Source organism: Cicer arietinum, chromosome 7, assembly GCF_000331145.2.
Source record: "Cicer arietinum cultivar CDC Frontier isolate Library 1 chromosome 7, Cicar.CDCFrontier_v2.0, whole genome shotgun sequence".
Taxonomy (NCBI): Eukaryota; Viridiplantae; Streptophyta; class Magnoliopsida; order Fabales; family Fabaceae; genus Cicer; species Cicer arietinum.
In genome coordinates this window covers 60808091-60824342 of record NC_021166.2, presented here as the reverse complement: position 1 = coordinate 60824342, position 16252 = coordinate 60808091, and the positions used below count along the sequence as shown (strand labels likewise).

The 16252-nt window shown below is 30.1% G+C and overlaps 3 protein-coding genes across 3 annotated transcripts in view; all 3 read left to right on the top strand.

The window, feature by feature from the left end:
* Nucleotides 1-2931: 2931 nt before the first annotated feature.
* LOC101492381 (uncharacterized) lies at nucleotides 2932-5049 on the top strand. Its single transcript, XM_004510112.4, has 4 exons — nucleotides 2932-3145; nucleotides 3275-3383; nucleotides 3787-3849; nucleotides 4806-5049. The coding sequence occupies exons 1-4, from the start codon at nucleotides 3061-3063 to the stop codon at nucleotides 4906-4908; spliced, it is 360 nt and encodes a 119-aa protein (XP_004510169.1). The 5' UTR covers nucleotides 2932-3060; the 3' UTR covers nucleotides 4909-5049.
* Nucleotides 5050-10302: 5253 nt separating this feature from the next.
* Nucleotides 10303-13008, top strand: LOC101492713 (2-alkenal reductase (NADP(+)-dependent)-like). Its single transcript, XM_004510113.4, has 5 exons — nucleotides 10303-10614; nucleotides 11054-11228; nucleotides 11782-11948; nucleotides 12176-12258; nucleotides 12461-13008. The coding sequence occupies exons 1-5, from the start codon at nucleotides 10393-10395 to the stop codon at nucleotides 12837-12839; spliced, it is 1026 nt and encodes a 341-aa protein (XP_004510170.1). The 5' UTR covers nucleotides 10303-10392; the 3' UTR covers nucleotides 12840-13008.
* Nucleotides 13009-14370: 1362 nt separating this feature from the next.
* LOC101493046 (uncharacterized) overlaps nucleotides 14371-16252 on the top strand; it is a 3199-nt gene continuing 1317 nt past the window's right edge. The window contains exons 1-3 of the mRNA XM_004510114.4: nucleotides 14371-14606; nucleotides 15169-15295; nucleotides 15413-15485. Of these exons, the coding sequence (XP_004510171.1) occupies nucleotides 14579-14606; nucleotides 15169-15295; nucleotides 15413-15485 (228 nt within the window). The 5' untranslated portion in view covers nucleotides 14371-14578. The remainder of the gene's footprint in view (nucleotides 14607-15168; nucleotides 15296-15412; nucleotides 15486-16252) is intronic.

Genomic DNA, 16252 nt, shown 5'->3' with positions numbered 1-16252 from the left:
TATTAACTTTACAAATCAAATTCCTATCTATAAACATTTGTGTTCAATGTCTTCACCACCACTACCCCATTTCTTCTTCAAGCCTTGTTTGTGTATCGTTCTTTCTTTAACTTAATTACACAAATCCTTTTGAATATACTATAATATGGCACGAAAGAATATCACTTTTGTACTAATGTATGTTGTAGCACTATTTATTATTTTCATATTTAAATCAACCATTGGTATTGGAGAAACAACTTTAAATATTGTGCATTTTGGGGCCAAACCAAATTGTGAAATCGACTCCACAAATGCATTATTCCTCAATGCATGGACTATAAATGTAGCTCACCAACACCAACAACAATTTATGTGCCAATACGAAGATTCTTAGTTGGGGGCGGTGTAGTGTTTAAAGGGAAGTGCAATAACAAGGGTATCATGGTACGTATCATGGAGTTTCAATCATTGTTGGTGTCCTTGAATCTTGATGATCAAGGCACAAGTTTTTGGGCTTGTAAGAGATCTAGTGAGAGTTAGTTGCCCAATGGGTGCTATGGTATACATTACATTCGTGGTGACACTTAATGAGAATCTATGCTAGTTATTCCCCAAATTAAATTATCAAACTACTTTATCACTCTAAATTAAATTTTAATTTTGTGATTTTCTTTAGACTTTTTCAGAAACACACTAAAATGTTTCATATATTGTGGTCAAAATGTTGTATATGTTTTAAATACAAATATTTGAAAGAGAAAAACATTTTAAATCCTTTCATTGCAAATGATTGAAGAAAAATATAATACGCGCAAAACTAACACGTGCAAATGATGAACAAGTTGTAAAATTCACTCAGCAAATTATTATTGACATTAAATTTATCGAGTTAAATCAAATTCACTTATATTTTTCTCTTAATTACATATAACATCCTATATTTAATAATAAGTTACTTTCTTTCTACACACTCAAGACTTAAATGAAACATTTTCAACCTACAAAAAGTTTTAATGACAAAGCCTATCAATTTTGAGAGATGTCAAATTTTTTTAAATAACAAAAAAAATAATAGTTTCTTTTATTACGAGCTGCCATCGTTTTCCCTTTTATAGGATTTTTATTATTCTTATTTATCATTTTTTATTTGTTTCTTATTTCTTATATTTGTTTTGACGTCACTATAACCATTTTGATTTGTGATCCAATGAAAATTTTCATTTTTTTTCTAGAAAAATTAATTGAATGTTATGGGTGTTGGGGAGTACGTGGAGCACAACAACTAATCAAATTAAATGCTTTAAAATTATAAGAGAAATTGATCCAAAATCTTAAAACATCATTCACATATATTACACTCGTATAATTAATATTTAACTAAATCTTAATTAATTAACATGTGACTTAATCTCTAAACAAAAAAATGAACCCTGCATAGCATAGATAACAACCAATTCAACATATTTAACAATGATATATAAAATGTTTAAATATGTTTTTGGTCTGTGTAAATATAACACATTTTAATTATAATCATCGTAAAATTTGTTGTTTGGATTTCATCCATGTAATATCAAAAATTATTTTTGATCTCTAACATACCTAAAACAAACTTATTAGACGAGACTTTTTTTTCAAAAGTTAATAAATAAATTATTAAAATTGTATTTAATAACTATAAAAAATTTCTTAAGCTGAATTAATGGCATTTTCAAATATATTTTTCAAAAAATTAAATAAGACATTTCAACTGTTTTACCGCAACATCAATAACTCATACAAAATTTTATATCTTTAAGTTGAATAAGAAAATCATGTGTGTATATGTTACCACTCAAATAACTAATGTTACTAATATGTTTACCACTTCTCTTCAATTTATAACTAAGGCTAAATTACATTTGTGGTCCTTTAACTTAACTTCAGGTAACGTTTTAGTCCTTTATCTTTTTTTTTTCCCGACTTGGTCCTTTATTTTAATTTTAAGTGACAATTTGATATTTTATGTTTTAAAATTTCAACAATGATATCCTTTTTTATACAAAAATTCAAAAAAAAAATTCAATCAAAACTCATAAAATTAATTATATTCTTCAATATAATACAAATTTCATCAAATTCGTAACGCAAATCTTCAAATAAACTCATATTTTCATACTTTATTTGATATTTTTAGGAATAAAGGACCAAGTCGGAAAAAAAAAAAGATAAAGGACTAAAACGTTACCTGAAGTTAAGTTAAAGGACCACAAATGTAATTTAGCCTATAACTAATATTTCTCATATAAACAATGTGCTCACTTTTTATCTCATAATTTATCCATTTATAACTAATATTTTTCTCATATCTACTACCATTCATTAGTCAACCAGTAATATCAAAAAAATTTATTTATGGTCATGTCAAATGGACGTTAACGTGAGAGGACAAATAGAGAAAAAACGTGAAATACAAATCTAAATAATTATTAAAAAAAATTTAACCAAAATAATATTTAAATAACAAATAAAAATAATTTATATATTTATTTATAATAAAATAAGTATACAACCTCCAATGAAAATACAAATTTAAATAATTATTCTAAACAAATTTAACCAAAGTAATATTTAAATAATAAATAAAAATAATTTGTATACTTATTTCTAATAAAATAAGTATACAAACTCCAACGAGAATATAAATTTAAATAATTAATATAAAAGAATTTAATCGAAATAATATTTAAATAACAAATAAAAATAATTTATTATACTTATTTTAAATAATTGTATACTAAAACTTAAAAATTTATTTAACTCTAAAATAAATTAAATAAATGTAAATAATTTTTTTAAACCTGTATAAAATGGTAAATTTATATAACCCAATGCAAAGATGAAAATTTTAAAATATAAAGAATCAAAAGTATATTTTATATTAAATATACAGAAAAAAAATGAAGGCCCAACCTAAAAGACTTACATCATTGCCAAAGGGTAGCAACCCCAATCCACTTTTTCCATTCTTCCCCAAGTTGCTACCCTAATTAGTGGCCGCAGACCAGAGTAAGAAGAACCAGACTAAAAAAACTAACAATGGGAGGCAAATGTCCCCATAGAAAGGTGAAGAAAAGAAGATTATCTCACAAAACTGATCGACGAGCTAAATTCCTCATCAAAGATATCCTTTTCTTTTTTTTTTGTTATTTTTCATTAAATTTTTTTTCTCTATTAAATCTAATTTTTTTGTTTACTCTTTTTATTGGAAAACCCAATTTGTATGTGAATTCTTAACTTGTTAATTTGACACGTGATGATATGGTTTATGATGAATTAAATAAACCTGAGGAAGAGAGAAAAGCTTTACCTTTAGATGAAGATTTGCCTGGAATGGGACAATATTATTGCCTTCACTGCGAGTATGTCTCTATTATCTTATTTTTCTAAATTATTTTGTGGTTTTTTATTTTTAACTTAAAAAGTTTGTAAATTTAAGGATCCTGTGATATGCTTTTGATTGTATACATGTTTGGTATCCTACACAACATGGACACATGTGTTTATATATTCAATCTTTTCAATTTTGTCTAATTTTACTGTGTTTATGTGCTTGTCATGTCTGGTGTCCGTGTCGTTGTTCATTGATAGGAAGAGTACAACTTTGTAGAAAAATTATTCAGTTGTTGTTCATTGTTTTCGCCTTTCACTTACTTTATTGTTGTTGTTAAGACTTAATGTTCACGACCAAATCCTAATATTGTTTTCTTTTAGTTGTTGGTTGGTTTTTTAATCTAACATGTGGTGTACTGTTTGTTTATGCAGTCGATACTTCTCCGGTGTTGCGGTGAGAGACGACCATTTTAAGACCAAAAAACATCGGAGACGGTATGCAACATTTTCCCTTTATTTCTATTGGAAAAGATTGATTATATTGATGATATTGCTTTTGTGTTTTGAGGCTATTCCTGTTTTGAAGTGTTTTCTTCTGAATGAAATTGTATAGCAGCTAGACATGAACATATCTTTCTTCCCAAATAGAATGTTATTGAGTGGAGTGGATATGCTTACTAGTAAACTTAAGCTTGTTTTACTTAAACATATTGAGGTTGACCCTTCATCAATCCGAATTTTGTTCCAAAGGTGAAGTTAGTCAAATCACCAAGCACTTGGTAATTTTTTTGGTTAACTTATAATTAGTTCATTGACTTAATTAATCACTTATGCATGATTCATGAATGAATACTATACACCCCTTATATGTAGTTTTAGGTCCAGGAATTGAACTTATACACGGTTTCAAGGCTCTTAAACTGACTCCAATTTCTTGTGTCTGGAAATCATAGCTCGTTTTAGTGTCTTTTGGGTATCTGTATGAAATTGGATCTTAAATCTCATGTTCTTGCAAACTCTACAGTATGTTGAACATCAAACATGTTCCTCCTAGTTCATTGCATGCATTACTGAAATTTAAATTATTTTCAGAATTGAATTACTAGCCATTAACTGTATAATCAATTATTAGACAGACGTTTAATCATATTTCACCACCTCATCACAATGCAAACTGGTTTTAATAAGGAGCATTATGTTGTAATAATATGATGATATATGATTAGGCATGTTTGTAAAACTTGTTTATATTGTCAATGAATATTTATTAAACTCTTATATCAGTTCAAGAACCTTGAAACCATCATCGACTTTATTTATAGATAGCTTAATTAAAATGATTTGCCAGTGCCATTTGAGCTACAAGCAGCTTTACCACTTTCTGCAAGATTCATATCAGGGTGCAACGCCGATGATATTGGTTCTGATATTATTACTGTTTGTTTGTGCAGTGTGAAACAAATGATGGGTGAAGCACCACACACTCAACTTGATGCCGAGTTAGCTGCAGGGATGGGAATGCCTGATAATGGACCAAAGCTTATGTCTATATGACTTTTTATTTTGTGGTGGTTGGGCGATTTTAGTAGAAACTGGTTGTTATATTATGCATGTTTGTTAGTTTATTATTACGAGATAAGCAATATTTTGTTATTATTTCAATCAAATCTATATATTTTCTTAATTCCTTCTTAATTAGACTCTTTAGATCTGAAATGTCAGCAACAGCAAATAGATTTCAAGTAAATTTTAATAGTGACACTAGTTAGAAAACAGCCCTTTTAATGATGTAATCAGTTAGCAAAACTCACCTTTGTTTGCAAATGGACTCTTTGATCGTTTTAGCAAACTTTCATGCCTGGAAGTAAATTGTGCCAACTTTAGAGTTATTTTCTGATAGAACCACTGGTATCTATGACATATCTATGACTAAGCTGAATTGAATCAATGAATAATACCTAACCAGAACCATTATGATTCTGTTAGGAATAGTAACTCTCACTTTATTGAATTGAATGAATATAGAAGATGATACAATAGATCCCTCGATCTTGTCCTGGTTCCTCCACCAGTGATTACAACTAACTCCTAACTAACTATCTCATTCTCACTTACTTTCCTTTTATAGAACAAACTCCTAATTGCCTAAGTCAAGCTATTAGACACGTGTTACAATTAGGACCTATTAGTCACGTGTTACAATTAGGAAGGCTTCATCCAAACCTTCCTATTTCCCCTCTTATATACATTTCTAATAATAGGCTTTGGCCTATTCCTATCAATACCCCCCTAAAAGAATTAACTTGTCCTCAAGTTGAAAGTCTGGAAATTTGTCTTGAATATCCGCTGCTAATTCCCAATTGTTCTCATGGTTGGGTAGATATTGCTACTTAACTAACACTTCCAAGTGACCTTGTTTATCTTCTCTACTATTCAGAATATCTTTTGGTGATACTTCAAGTTCAAATTCTTCATTCAACATAGGTGGTAGTGATTGAGGTTTTTGGTTTGGTTTGATAGCTTTTTTCAACAATGAAACATGAAATACTGGGTAAATTTTAGCATAGTCAGGTAAAGCCAACTTATAAGCAACATGTTCCACTTTACTCACCACCTGAAAAGGCCTATAGTATCTTGGTGCTAGTTTAGCATAAAGCCTATTAGCTAATGACTTGAACTTGTAAGGCTGTAATTTAAGATATACCCAATCATCCACCTCAAATTCCAGCATTCGTCTATGCTAATCAGCATATTGTTTCATCTGATTCTGAGCCTTGGACAAATTAGCTTTCAATTCGTCCAAAATAACATCTCTTTGTAACAACATTTGGTTGATATCCTCAATTTTAGAAGGTATAGCCCCTGCCTTTAACAAAATAGGAGGGTCCCTACCATATAAAGCACGAAAAGGAGTCATACCAGCCGACATATTGTAGTTTGAATTAAACCAAAATTTTGCCCAGTGCAGCCAATCCAACCATTGCTTAGGCTTAGAACCCACAAAACACCTGAGATACGTCTCTAAGCACCTATTAGTAACTTCAGTCTGACCATCTGATTGTGGATGGTAAGAAGTACTCATTTTTAGTTGAGTGCCAGCCAATTTGAACAATTCTCTCCAAAATTGGCTCATGAATAAAGGATCTCTGTCTGATACAATAGTAGTAGGAAACCCATGTAATTTCACTACTTCCTTCACAAAAACAGTAGCTACTTCCATGGCTGAGTAAGGGTGGCCTAAAGCAAAGAAATGAGCATACTTGGATAATCTATCTACTACTACCAATATTGTATCCTTTCCTCTTATCCTAGGTAAAGCACCAATGAAATCTAGAGAAATATCCATCCAAACTTGTTGCGGAATAGGCAATGGCTGTAGCAATCCCGCCGGGGTAAGTGTCGAATATTTACTTCTTTGACATACCTTGCATTGTTCAACAAAATTCTTAATATCTGACCTCATGCCTTCCCAAAACAGAAATGTAGCAATCTTCTTGTAAGTTCTAAAGTACCCTGAGTGGCCTCCCATAGGTGTTTCATGACATTATGAAATAATGACAGGAATCCTATTAGATGATTTTGACAGTACTAACCTCCCTTTATAATAAAGAACCCCTTTTTTCAATTCAAAATTCTGATGTGCAGTGGGTGAAATAATCAAATTTTGCATCAGTTTCACCCATTTAGAGTCCTGCTGCAACTCCTGATTCCATGCTACTACTTCCTCAACTGTTAAAACTGATATTGCTGCATATATCATTTTCCTTGAAAGAGCATCAGCCGCAGAGTTTTCAGTCCCAGGTTTATACTGTATTTCAAAATCCAGACCCACCAACTTAATAGCCCATTTGAACTGCTCATCTGAGAACAACCTCTGTTCAGTCAGGAATTTCAGGCTTTTCTGATATGTTTTAACAATAAAGTGTCTTCCCATCAAATAACGTCTCCATTTTTGGATTGCTTGAACCAAACCCATTAATTCTCTTTCATAGACTGACCTTTGCTGAGCTTTTGCAGATAACCCTTTACTCCAAAATGCTAACGGTTTTCCCCCTTGCATTAATACAGCTCCTAGGCCTTTGCTAGATGCATCAGTCTCCACCACAAATTCTTTATTAAAATCAGGAATAACTAACATAGGCAAATCCATCATAGCAGATTTTAATTCCTCAAAAGCAGTAGTAGCTTCTACTGTCCACACAAATGCATCTTTCTTGAGTAAATCTGTGAGTGGCTTAGCTTTATTCCCATAGTTTTGGACAAATCTTTTGTAATATCCCGTCATGAGTTCTAAAAGGCATGACTAGAAACTCACCTTTGTTTGCAAATAGACTCTTTGATCGTTTTAGCAAACTTTCATGCCTGAAAGTAAATTGTGCCAACTTTAGAGTTATTTTCTGATAGAACCACTAGTATCTATGACATATCTATGACTAAGCTGAATTGAATCAATGAACAATACCTAACCAGAACCACTATGATTCTGTTAGGAATAGTAACTCTCACTTTATTGAATTGAATGAATATAGAAGATGATACAATAGATCCCTCGATCTTGTCCTAGTTCCTCGACCAGTGATTACAACTAACTCCTAACTAACTCTCTCATTCTCACTTACTTTCCTTTTATAGAACAAACTCCTAACTGCCTAAGTCAAGCTATTAGACACGTGTTACAATTAGGGCCTATTAGTCACGTGTTACAATTAGGAAGGCTTCATCCAAACCTTCCTATTTCCCCTCTTATATACATTTCTAATAATAGGCTTTGGCCTATTGCTATCATTTTCTCATCTAGTGTTTCAAAGAGTAAACTGGTTAGACCAGATACGGGACTGTGTCCGGTCCATTATGTACTAAAAAGCTGCTAGACACAGAACAGGTGGAAAAAACCAGACTTAAATTTACTGGTTTTCAGTGGTTGGACCACCAATGGGCTGCATTCAAAATTAAATGGGCTTCCATAAAGCATTATACCTTATATCATAGAAAATTTTACCCCATACCCCCTTAATTATACCTATACCCCCAAATCATGAATAAAATGACATTTTTGCCCTTGTTTAAATGCTAAAATTTCAAGAAATTTACCATTTCAAGTTTTACGGAAGATTTTTTTTTTTTCCTAAATTTCCGGAAAACTTGAATACAAGTTTTCCGGTACACAACATACACTCCGAAAAACTTGATTTAAGTTCTCCGGTACAGAAGCATCTTCCGGAAAACATTTTTTTAAGTTTTCCGGTACATAACACTCTATCGAAAAACATTTTTCTAAGTTCTCCGGTACAGAACACTTTTTCGGAAAACTTTTTTAAACTTTTCCGGTACAGAAGCTTGTTCAGAGAAACTTGTTCCGAGAAACTTGAGACTTAACATTTTCGACAAACAACGATTTATGGTATATTAATTATTAATTATGACGTATTAATTATTAATTATTACAGTGTATTAATTATTTATAGTGTATTTATCATGTATTAATTATTAATTATTTATGGTATATAAAATATTTATGGCATATTATTATTTCTAAAAATGGTGCGTACCGGAATCTTTCTTAGAAAGTTTTTCGGAAACACTTCTGTACCGGAAATTTTTTCAATGGAGTTTTTCGGTAGTACAATTTTTCACTTCTGTACCAGAAATCTTTTTTAAAGTTTTCCTTCTGTACCGGAAAACTTGAAAATAGTTTTCCGGAAATCAAATGTGTACTGAAAATCTTTTTTTCTGATTCTGAAAAAAATAAAACAGTAAAAAAAAATTGAAAAAAAACATTAAGGGTATACTTGGCATTTTCAAAAAATTATGAGGGTAGAGGTATAAAAATGGGGGTACATGGTAAAATTTTCTATATCATAATAATTTTGTCTGACTTTATCTTCAATTAAGTAATCGATGTGACTTGTGCAAGTAAGCCACAAAGCTGCTAAATTCCCCTATGATCAAAAGAAGCTTGCTTATTATTTATTTTTTAAAAAACTTGCCTATTGAAAATTAAACTATTATTTTTACCAAGAAGTTAAACTAAGAAAAATCCTAAATAATACATATATCATAAATATTAAATTATTTTGTAGTTATTATTGTTTTATATATCATATTAAAAATAAAACGTATATTTATTATTATCGATTCGACTTCGATACCTACATTAGTTTAATCTCTGATTTGATTTTAATTACTTTGAATAAAATTAAAAAATCCTACATTAGTTTAATCTCTGACTTCCATATGTCAATTTGTTATAGGAATATATTTGTTTCCCTATCTTTAAGTAAAACTAATTATGTCTTTTTTATATATTGACAAAACCTTTATTTTTTTTAATTTATTTATTTTCCTATAAAAAACTTTTATTTATTTTTTCTTATTAACTTTACAAATCAAATTCCTATCTATAAAAATTTATACGATTTGTTCACAATGTCTTCACCACCACTACCCCATTTCTTCTTCAAGCTTTGTTTGTGTATCTTTCTTTCTTTAACTTAATTATTACACAAAGCCTTTTTAACTTTTAAATATACTATAATATGGCACAAAAGAATATCACTTTTGTACTTATGTATGTTGTAGAATTATTTATTCTCTTCATATTTAAATCAACCATTGGTATTGGGGAAACAACTTTAAATATATATATATATATATTGTGAACTTTAGGGGCAAACCAAATAGTGAAACTGACTCCACAAATGCATGAAGTCTCAATGCATGTAGCTCAACAACAACAACAATTAATGAACACTAGTTGTCATTTTCGTCTCTTAATAGACTTTTAGATGTCTAGAATACTAATTTGAATTTTTGTTTGTAATTTAAACCAAATAAATGTTTTTATTTTATTTTTTCTATTTTTGGTAGTGTACATCAGTTCACGAGTGTAATACCAAAATAAGTGGTTTGATAAAATCTATGCGAATGAAAAAAAAATGGAGACAAAGACAACCAACTCTAATTAAATCTATATATATATTCAGTGGTGGAGAACATAACACAACCAACTCTGAACACATTTCTGACACGATTCCTGAGATGGCACAAGTGAGGAACAAGCAAGTGATTCTGAGAGACTATGTGTCTGGTTTTCCTAAAGAATCAGACATGAAAATTGTTGACAGTATCATAACTCTAAAGCTTCCACAAGGTTCTAACGAGTTGCTTCTAAAAAATCTATACTTATCTTGTGATCCTTACATGCGGATCCTCATGACCAAGGACACTTCTGCAGGACTTGGTGCTCACACCCCTGGTTTTGTATGTCATATAATACAATACTCTCTCTTTCATCAATTATTATTATTATTATTATTATTCTTGTTCTTGTTCTTGTTGTTAAGGAATGTTATCTAATATGGTTATTGAATTTCAATTATGGACGAATGGTTCGAGAAAACCGAGTTCGATTCCTGGTTGAAACAATATTTGGTCAGGTTTTACTTATCTCTGGCCAAAGGGTGGATTATCAAGCCCCTTTCCTTTTGAATAAACTTTTTTGAACTTTTCTTTTGAAAAAACAGTTATTAGATTACTATATTGTTGTGGCTTAAAGGGTTTTTTGTTTTGTGAAAATCCAATGTTTGGTGTGATAGTTTAATAAGAGTTGCAATTGATCTAGAAATCTACATTACTGAGAATACATTTGAATCATAAAAAAAGTGTAGCTACTAACTGATGAATAATTGGGTTATTGCAGCCATTGACAGGTTGTGGTGTATCTAAAGTCTTGGAATCTGGACACCAAGATTATAAGAAAGGTGATTTAGTTTGGGGTATTACTAAATGGGAAGAGTATAGCTTGGTTCCTGCAACTGGAATGTTCAAAATTGAGCACACTGATGTTCCACTTTCTTACTATACTGGAATTCTCGGTTTGTATTCGATTATTTCAATGTATAATATAGATTTGTAGTGAATGATGATCTTGATGCTAGTATGATATGCAGGTTGTAAGTATATAGGTTTATTATTTGGTAAAACTATTGGTTTAGTATCTTAAGAAAATGAGTGTCCTATGCATTTCTTCTTTTGTTTAATGAAGATTATATGGATTTGATCCTGCATTTCTTTGGTTTGGAGGATAACCAAAATTAATTTGAGGTTCTATGCTTATTTGGATATGATAGCTCAATCTTTTGAGTATACTTCATGCTTCTTTGGAATGAATCTTAGTAGCAAGCTTGCAAGCAAGCATATGATTGTTAGTTGCATAATGTTCTGCCACTCTGCTGTGAGATTGTATCTTTTTACATGATTTCTAATTGCTTTTGTACATTTATTATAGCCACACACAGCTCTGCATAATCTTTGAGATATATGCATCATGCTTCTACATATATTGAATGTTAATGACGCTAGTCGTGTAGTTTTCTACCATTCTGTTGCGCCTTTTCGACATTTGTTGTGTTTTTCTTTTGAGAACAGGTATGCCAGGAATGACTGCTTACGCTGGTTTCTTTGAAGTAGGCTCTCCAAAGAAAGGAGATAATGTTTTTGTTTCAGCTGCATCTGGTGCAGTTGGTCAACTCGTCGGACAATTCGCCAAATTGACCGGTTGTTATGTTGTTGGAAGTGCTGGAAGTAAAGAGAAGGTACTTGTCTAAAATAAATTATTGCTGTTATATATGTCTGCATAATTATCATCAACTTTATTAACTTTTCTGAGCAAAACCCTTGTCTGATTATTGTTGTCATATGAGCCTGCATAAATGAAGAGAATTGTAGCAGAAAGTAGCAATAGTTCTCTCACACTAGCAGCAGAAAATAGGAATTATTTATACTCCTTTACTTTAAATATGTATGTATTTTTTGCAACCAGGTGGATCTGTTGAAGAATAAATTTGGATATGATGAAGCATTTAACTACAAAGAAGAGCTTGACCTCAATGCAACATTGAAAAGGTAAGTTTTTAACAGTTCTATGGTACATAAAATTTTACTAATTCAATATGCTTCTTGAGAAAAAAAGTTTAGTTATTGCACTCAGTAACATGAGAGATACTAATAATGGCTAGTGAATAATGATAATATACAAATCAGACACTTGTTGGACTTTAGTCTTTTGAATCCTAATTTTGACATAATTAACAAACATACAAATCAGACACTTTCCAGAAGGAATTGACATTTACTTTGAGAATGTTGGAAGCAAGACACTTGATGCTGTACTCCTGAATATGCGACTTCATGGTCGCATACCGGTTTGTGGAATGATCTCACAGTATAATCTTACTCAACCTGAAGGTGTAACAAATTTGGCACATCTCATATTTAAGCGGATTCGGATGGAAGGTTTTGTTGTATCTGATTACTATCATCTTTATACAAAATTCTTGGAGTTTATCCTGCCTCTTATAAAAGAAGGAAAGGTTGTGTATGTGGAAGACATAGCTGAGGGTCTTGAGAATGGTCCTGCAGCACTGGTTGGGTTGTATAGTGGTCACAATGTTGGTAAAAAAGTGGTTGTTGTTGCTCATGAGTGAATGCATCTTCTTTTGTTAAATGTTTGTGTCATTTTCAAGTTTGTGTTGAGTTACTTGTATATCAAGCACTCTTCATTTTTTGTTTATTGTAATTTACTGTCATTTTATTTTATGATAAATAAACACTTATTTTTGGCATTCAATTGCAATTACTAAAAATTTCCACTTATATTTGTTTCTCGCCAACAAGAGAGAAGCGGTTCTATTTATACTTTTCCACTAACACCCCCAATTCTTTTGCTTGTTTCAAACTCCTTTTTTGTTGTTTATTGTTTTACTGTTTTATTTTTTTTACTCATATTTTTATACGTTCATTTTATCAAGTATCCACGTACAAATAGAATATTACATCTATTTATTCCTCCTAATTCCTAATTGTCATTTATTTATTTTATAAATTACAAACATTTTAATAAATTAGTAGTTTAATAAATCAATAATTTGATTATATCTTATAACAATTTTTTGACAGATATCTCAAATTAAATTATATTAAAGATAGTAGATTATTAATTATCTTAAATTAATAAAATTAGTTTAAATAAAGTAATTATTTAATTACATTTAATAAAATAAAATTTAAATTTGATGTAAAAAGGTTATCTCTCTTGTGTTTCTCTTCAACCAAACAATACTTTAAATCTATTATATTTCTCAGATTTTTCTACCTTCTAACATTCTCTTTTACCTATTTCTCTGTTATCACTTTCTCTCCACAATCAATAACACCCCTACAGACTAGAGACTGGTACTTGGATTTTTAGGGATTAAATGAGTTTTGATTTTGTTGAATAAATGTATAAACACCAATGAGAATTTTCAGACAGAAAAGAATATAAATTTATCAATGTTGCTACCTACACCTGTTTTTTGCAAACCAATCCCTCATTTAAAAAAATAAAATAAAATACCCTTGCTTATTTATTACATTTTTTAAACCTTATAATCTCTTTCGATCTTTATTTTCTACCTTACATGCATATTCATCATTTTCTCTCACATTCTCTTATCTAAATATTGTAAAAAACAAGAAGAAAATCAAAATGATTTAAATGAGAGTCAATGAAGATGATTGAAGATGTTGAAGTTGTTGCAAATCGAGAAAGAAAAATAAGGAGATGTGAAAGAAAATAATGAATATAAATGTAAGATAGAATATGAAGATAGAAACTTAAAAAAAAAAGTGTAGGTAATAAAATTATAAATTTATTCATTATATATAATTGAAACAGTTATAATGTTATTTATTAGAATATCACTCAAAATAAGTTATTAATGCATGGTACCATTTCTATAACATTTTCTAACAAGATTAAATTAAACTAATAAATATTTTTTTTACTCAACTCAACCAATAATAGATTAATATAATATCATACTAATAAAAAAAGTTCAGCTTAAAAGAAAAAATCTGAAATACAATTAGTGTTCTCAGAAAATAAGATTAAAATATTTAATTTTTGTACGGTTTTGGACTACGCATCTCTTTTGTCTTGAAAAACTGTAAAAGATGAAGAAGAAAAAGGTTAAAACGGGAAAATAGAAAATGTGTTGCGTGGATTGAATGTAAGAATAGCATAACAATATGTGAATGTGATTGAGAAGCCAAAATCAAGATTTTAATTAATTCATCAATAATCATAATAATAATATCATTTTCCACACGGAGCCACTCTCCAAAGCTTCGAAGACTAAACACAAATTTGGTTCAAATTATCATCATCATCGATAAATACATCATGGGACAAATCTTTGACAAGTTTCAAGGTTATTCATTTCATTTCATTTTCATTTTTCTTTTTGTTTTTAAATTACCCTTTTCTGCATATTTTTTCTTCTTCTTTTTTGTTCCCAAATTTATTGAGATTTTCACAATTTATTTTACCATGTTTCTCTGTTTGTGTATTTTACAACAACCTAATTTTAGAGGACTTTAATTTAATCCTTGATTGATACAAATTTCTGATAGGATAGAAAAATGCATGTAAGAGTGAATAATTAGTTGCATTAAATATCAGTATTTACCAACTAAGATTTGAAACTGAAAATATTGATGGAAAAGCAAACATTGTTTGAGTTCTACTAGAATATTATATGCTAATTTATTAATCACAGCCTAAATTCAGGAAAGAGAAATTAATTTAATATTCTTCCTAAATTTTTCAAAAATAATTTTAACTTTCCTAAATTATTAAAGATCCTGTTCAGCTTAATTGGTAACTCACTAACTTCATTGATGATTAAAATAATTTCTTATTTCCTTCTGCATGAACTTGAGGAATCTGGATTGAATGATGATGCAATTTTTATACCTTGCCATTTGATGCAGGTGAAGAGTGGAGGAAAAAGCAAATTAGGCAGATAACAGATAGAGTTTTTGAGAAAGTAAAGAATCAAATTCAAACAGAGAATTTGAGTTTCGAAGATCTGTATATTGCTGTTTTACTTGTTTACAAGTAAGAAATCTGTTTCTTAGTTGTATTCAACAATTTATCTTAGTTGATGAGATGTTCTTTTGAATAATGAATGAGTTTCAATAGCTCTTCTAATAGTGAGATTTTTCTATGTTATAGTGATATTAACAAGCTTATTCCTGGTCCCCATTTTGATCCTCCGTCAAAAGATAGAGTCAGACAAATCATGAAGGTACTTCATTGTGTCGTACTGAGACCAAACTATATACATGTTTCTTTTTTTGTCTTAACCCTCTAGTTCCCAAGGGGTAGAGACCCGAGTAATCACAAATTCGTCTAGGAGGTAAGTTAAGTCTTGTCAATGATTGTTCTAGTAAGGATTCAAATTTGGGTTCTCATGACACAAAAATATTTTTAGAAGTGTTTATACTTTATATACATTACCTAGTAAATAGGTTAATCAACCACTTGGTTAACCTATTTTCTTGTTTGTTTATGAATCTGAAAATTTTATGCTGTGGAAATGAAACTATGCTGGGTTGCTTTGTATCATAACCATGTAATAATGCATTATATGCGCTAATCTTTTCAATGATGTGTGACTTGTTCATTAATTCCATTATGATCACAATGAAGAGTTTCTAGCTGAGAAGAAGCTACCATGCATCATCTATTTAATTTCTTATACGAGTTTCGGTTCATTTGAGTGATGACAGTGTCAAGATGTATTTACATTAAGTGTGTGTACTCAGTAAAAGTGACAATGAGAGGAGTTCAAATTAAGTAGCTAAAATTGTTGAGAAGTACTTCATCATTTTAGTTTTCATGGCTATTAAAGTTATAGAAAATTGTTCACTCTTCGGGATCTCTAGTGTCACAAGGTTTATTATCAAATGTCAGAACAAACATTTTGGTCTCCCATTTTTCATATATATATATATATTATAACTGTTTGTGTATTTGAATTTAGTACGGTTTGTATACTAATGCGCAGGAATG

What these genes read in the sequence shown, in the direction of transcription:
- LOC101492381 (XM_004510112.4), top strand. Translation starts at nt 3,061, where the DNA reads ATGGGAGGCAAATGTCCCCATAGAAAGGTGAAGAAAAGAAGATTATCT. An exon ending in AGCTAAATTCCTCATCAAAG is followed by an intron (nt 3,146 to 3,274) that starts ATATCCTTTTCT and finishes TTAATTTGACAC; the next exon opens with GTGATGATATGGTTTATGAT. An exon ending in ACCAAAAAACATCGGAGACG is followed by an intron (nt 3,850 to 4,805) that starts GTATGCAACATT and finishes TTGTTTGTGCAG; the next exon opens with TGTGAAACAAATGATGGGTG.
- LOC101492713 (XM_004510113.4), top strand. Translation starts at nt 10,393, where the DNA reads ATGGCACAAGTGAGGAACAAGCAAGTGATTCTGAGAGACTATGTGTCT. An exon ending in GTGCTCACACCCCTGGTTTT is followed by an intron (nt 10,615 to 11,053) that starts GTATGTCATATA and finishes GGGTTATTGCAG; the next exon opens with CCATTGACAGGTTGTGGTGT. An exon ending in TTACTATACTGGAATTCTCG is followed by an intron (nt 11,229 to 11,781) that starts GTTTGTATTCGA and finishes TTTTGAGAACAG; the next exon opens with GTATGCCAGGAATGACTGCT.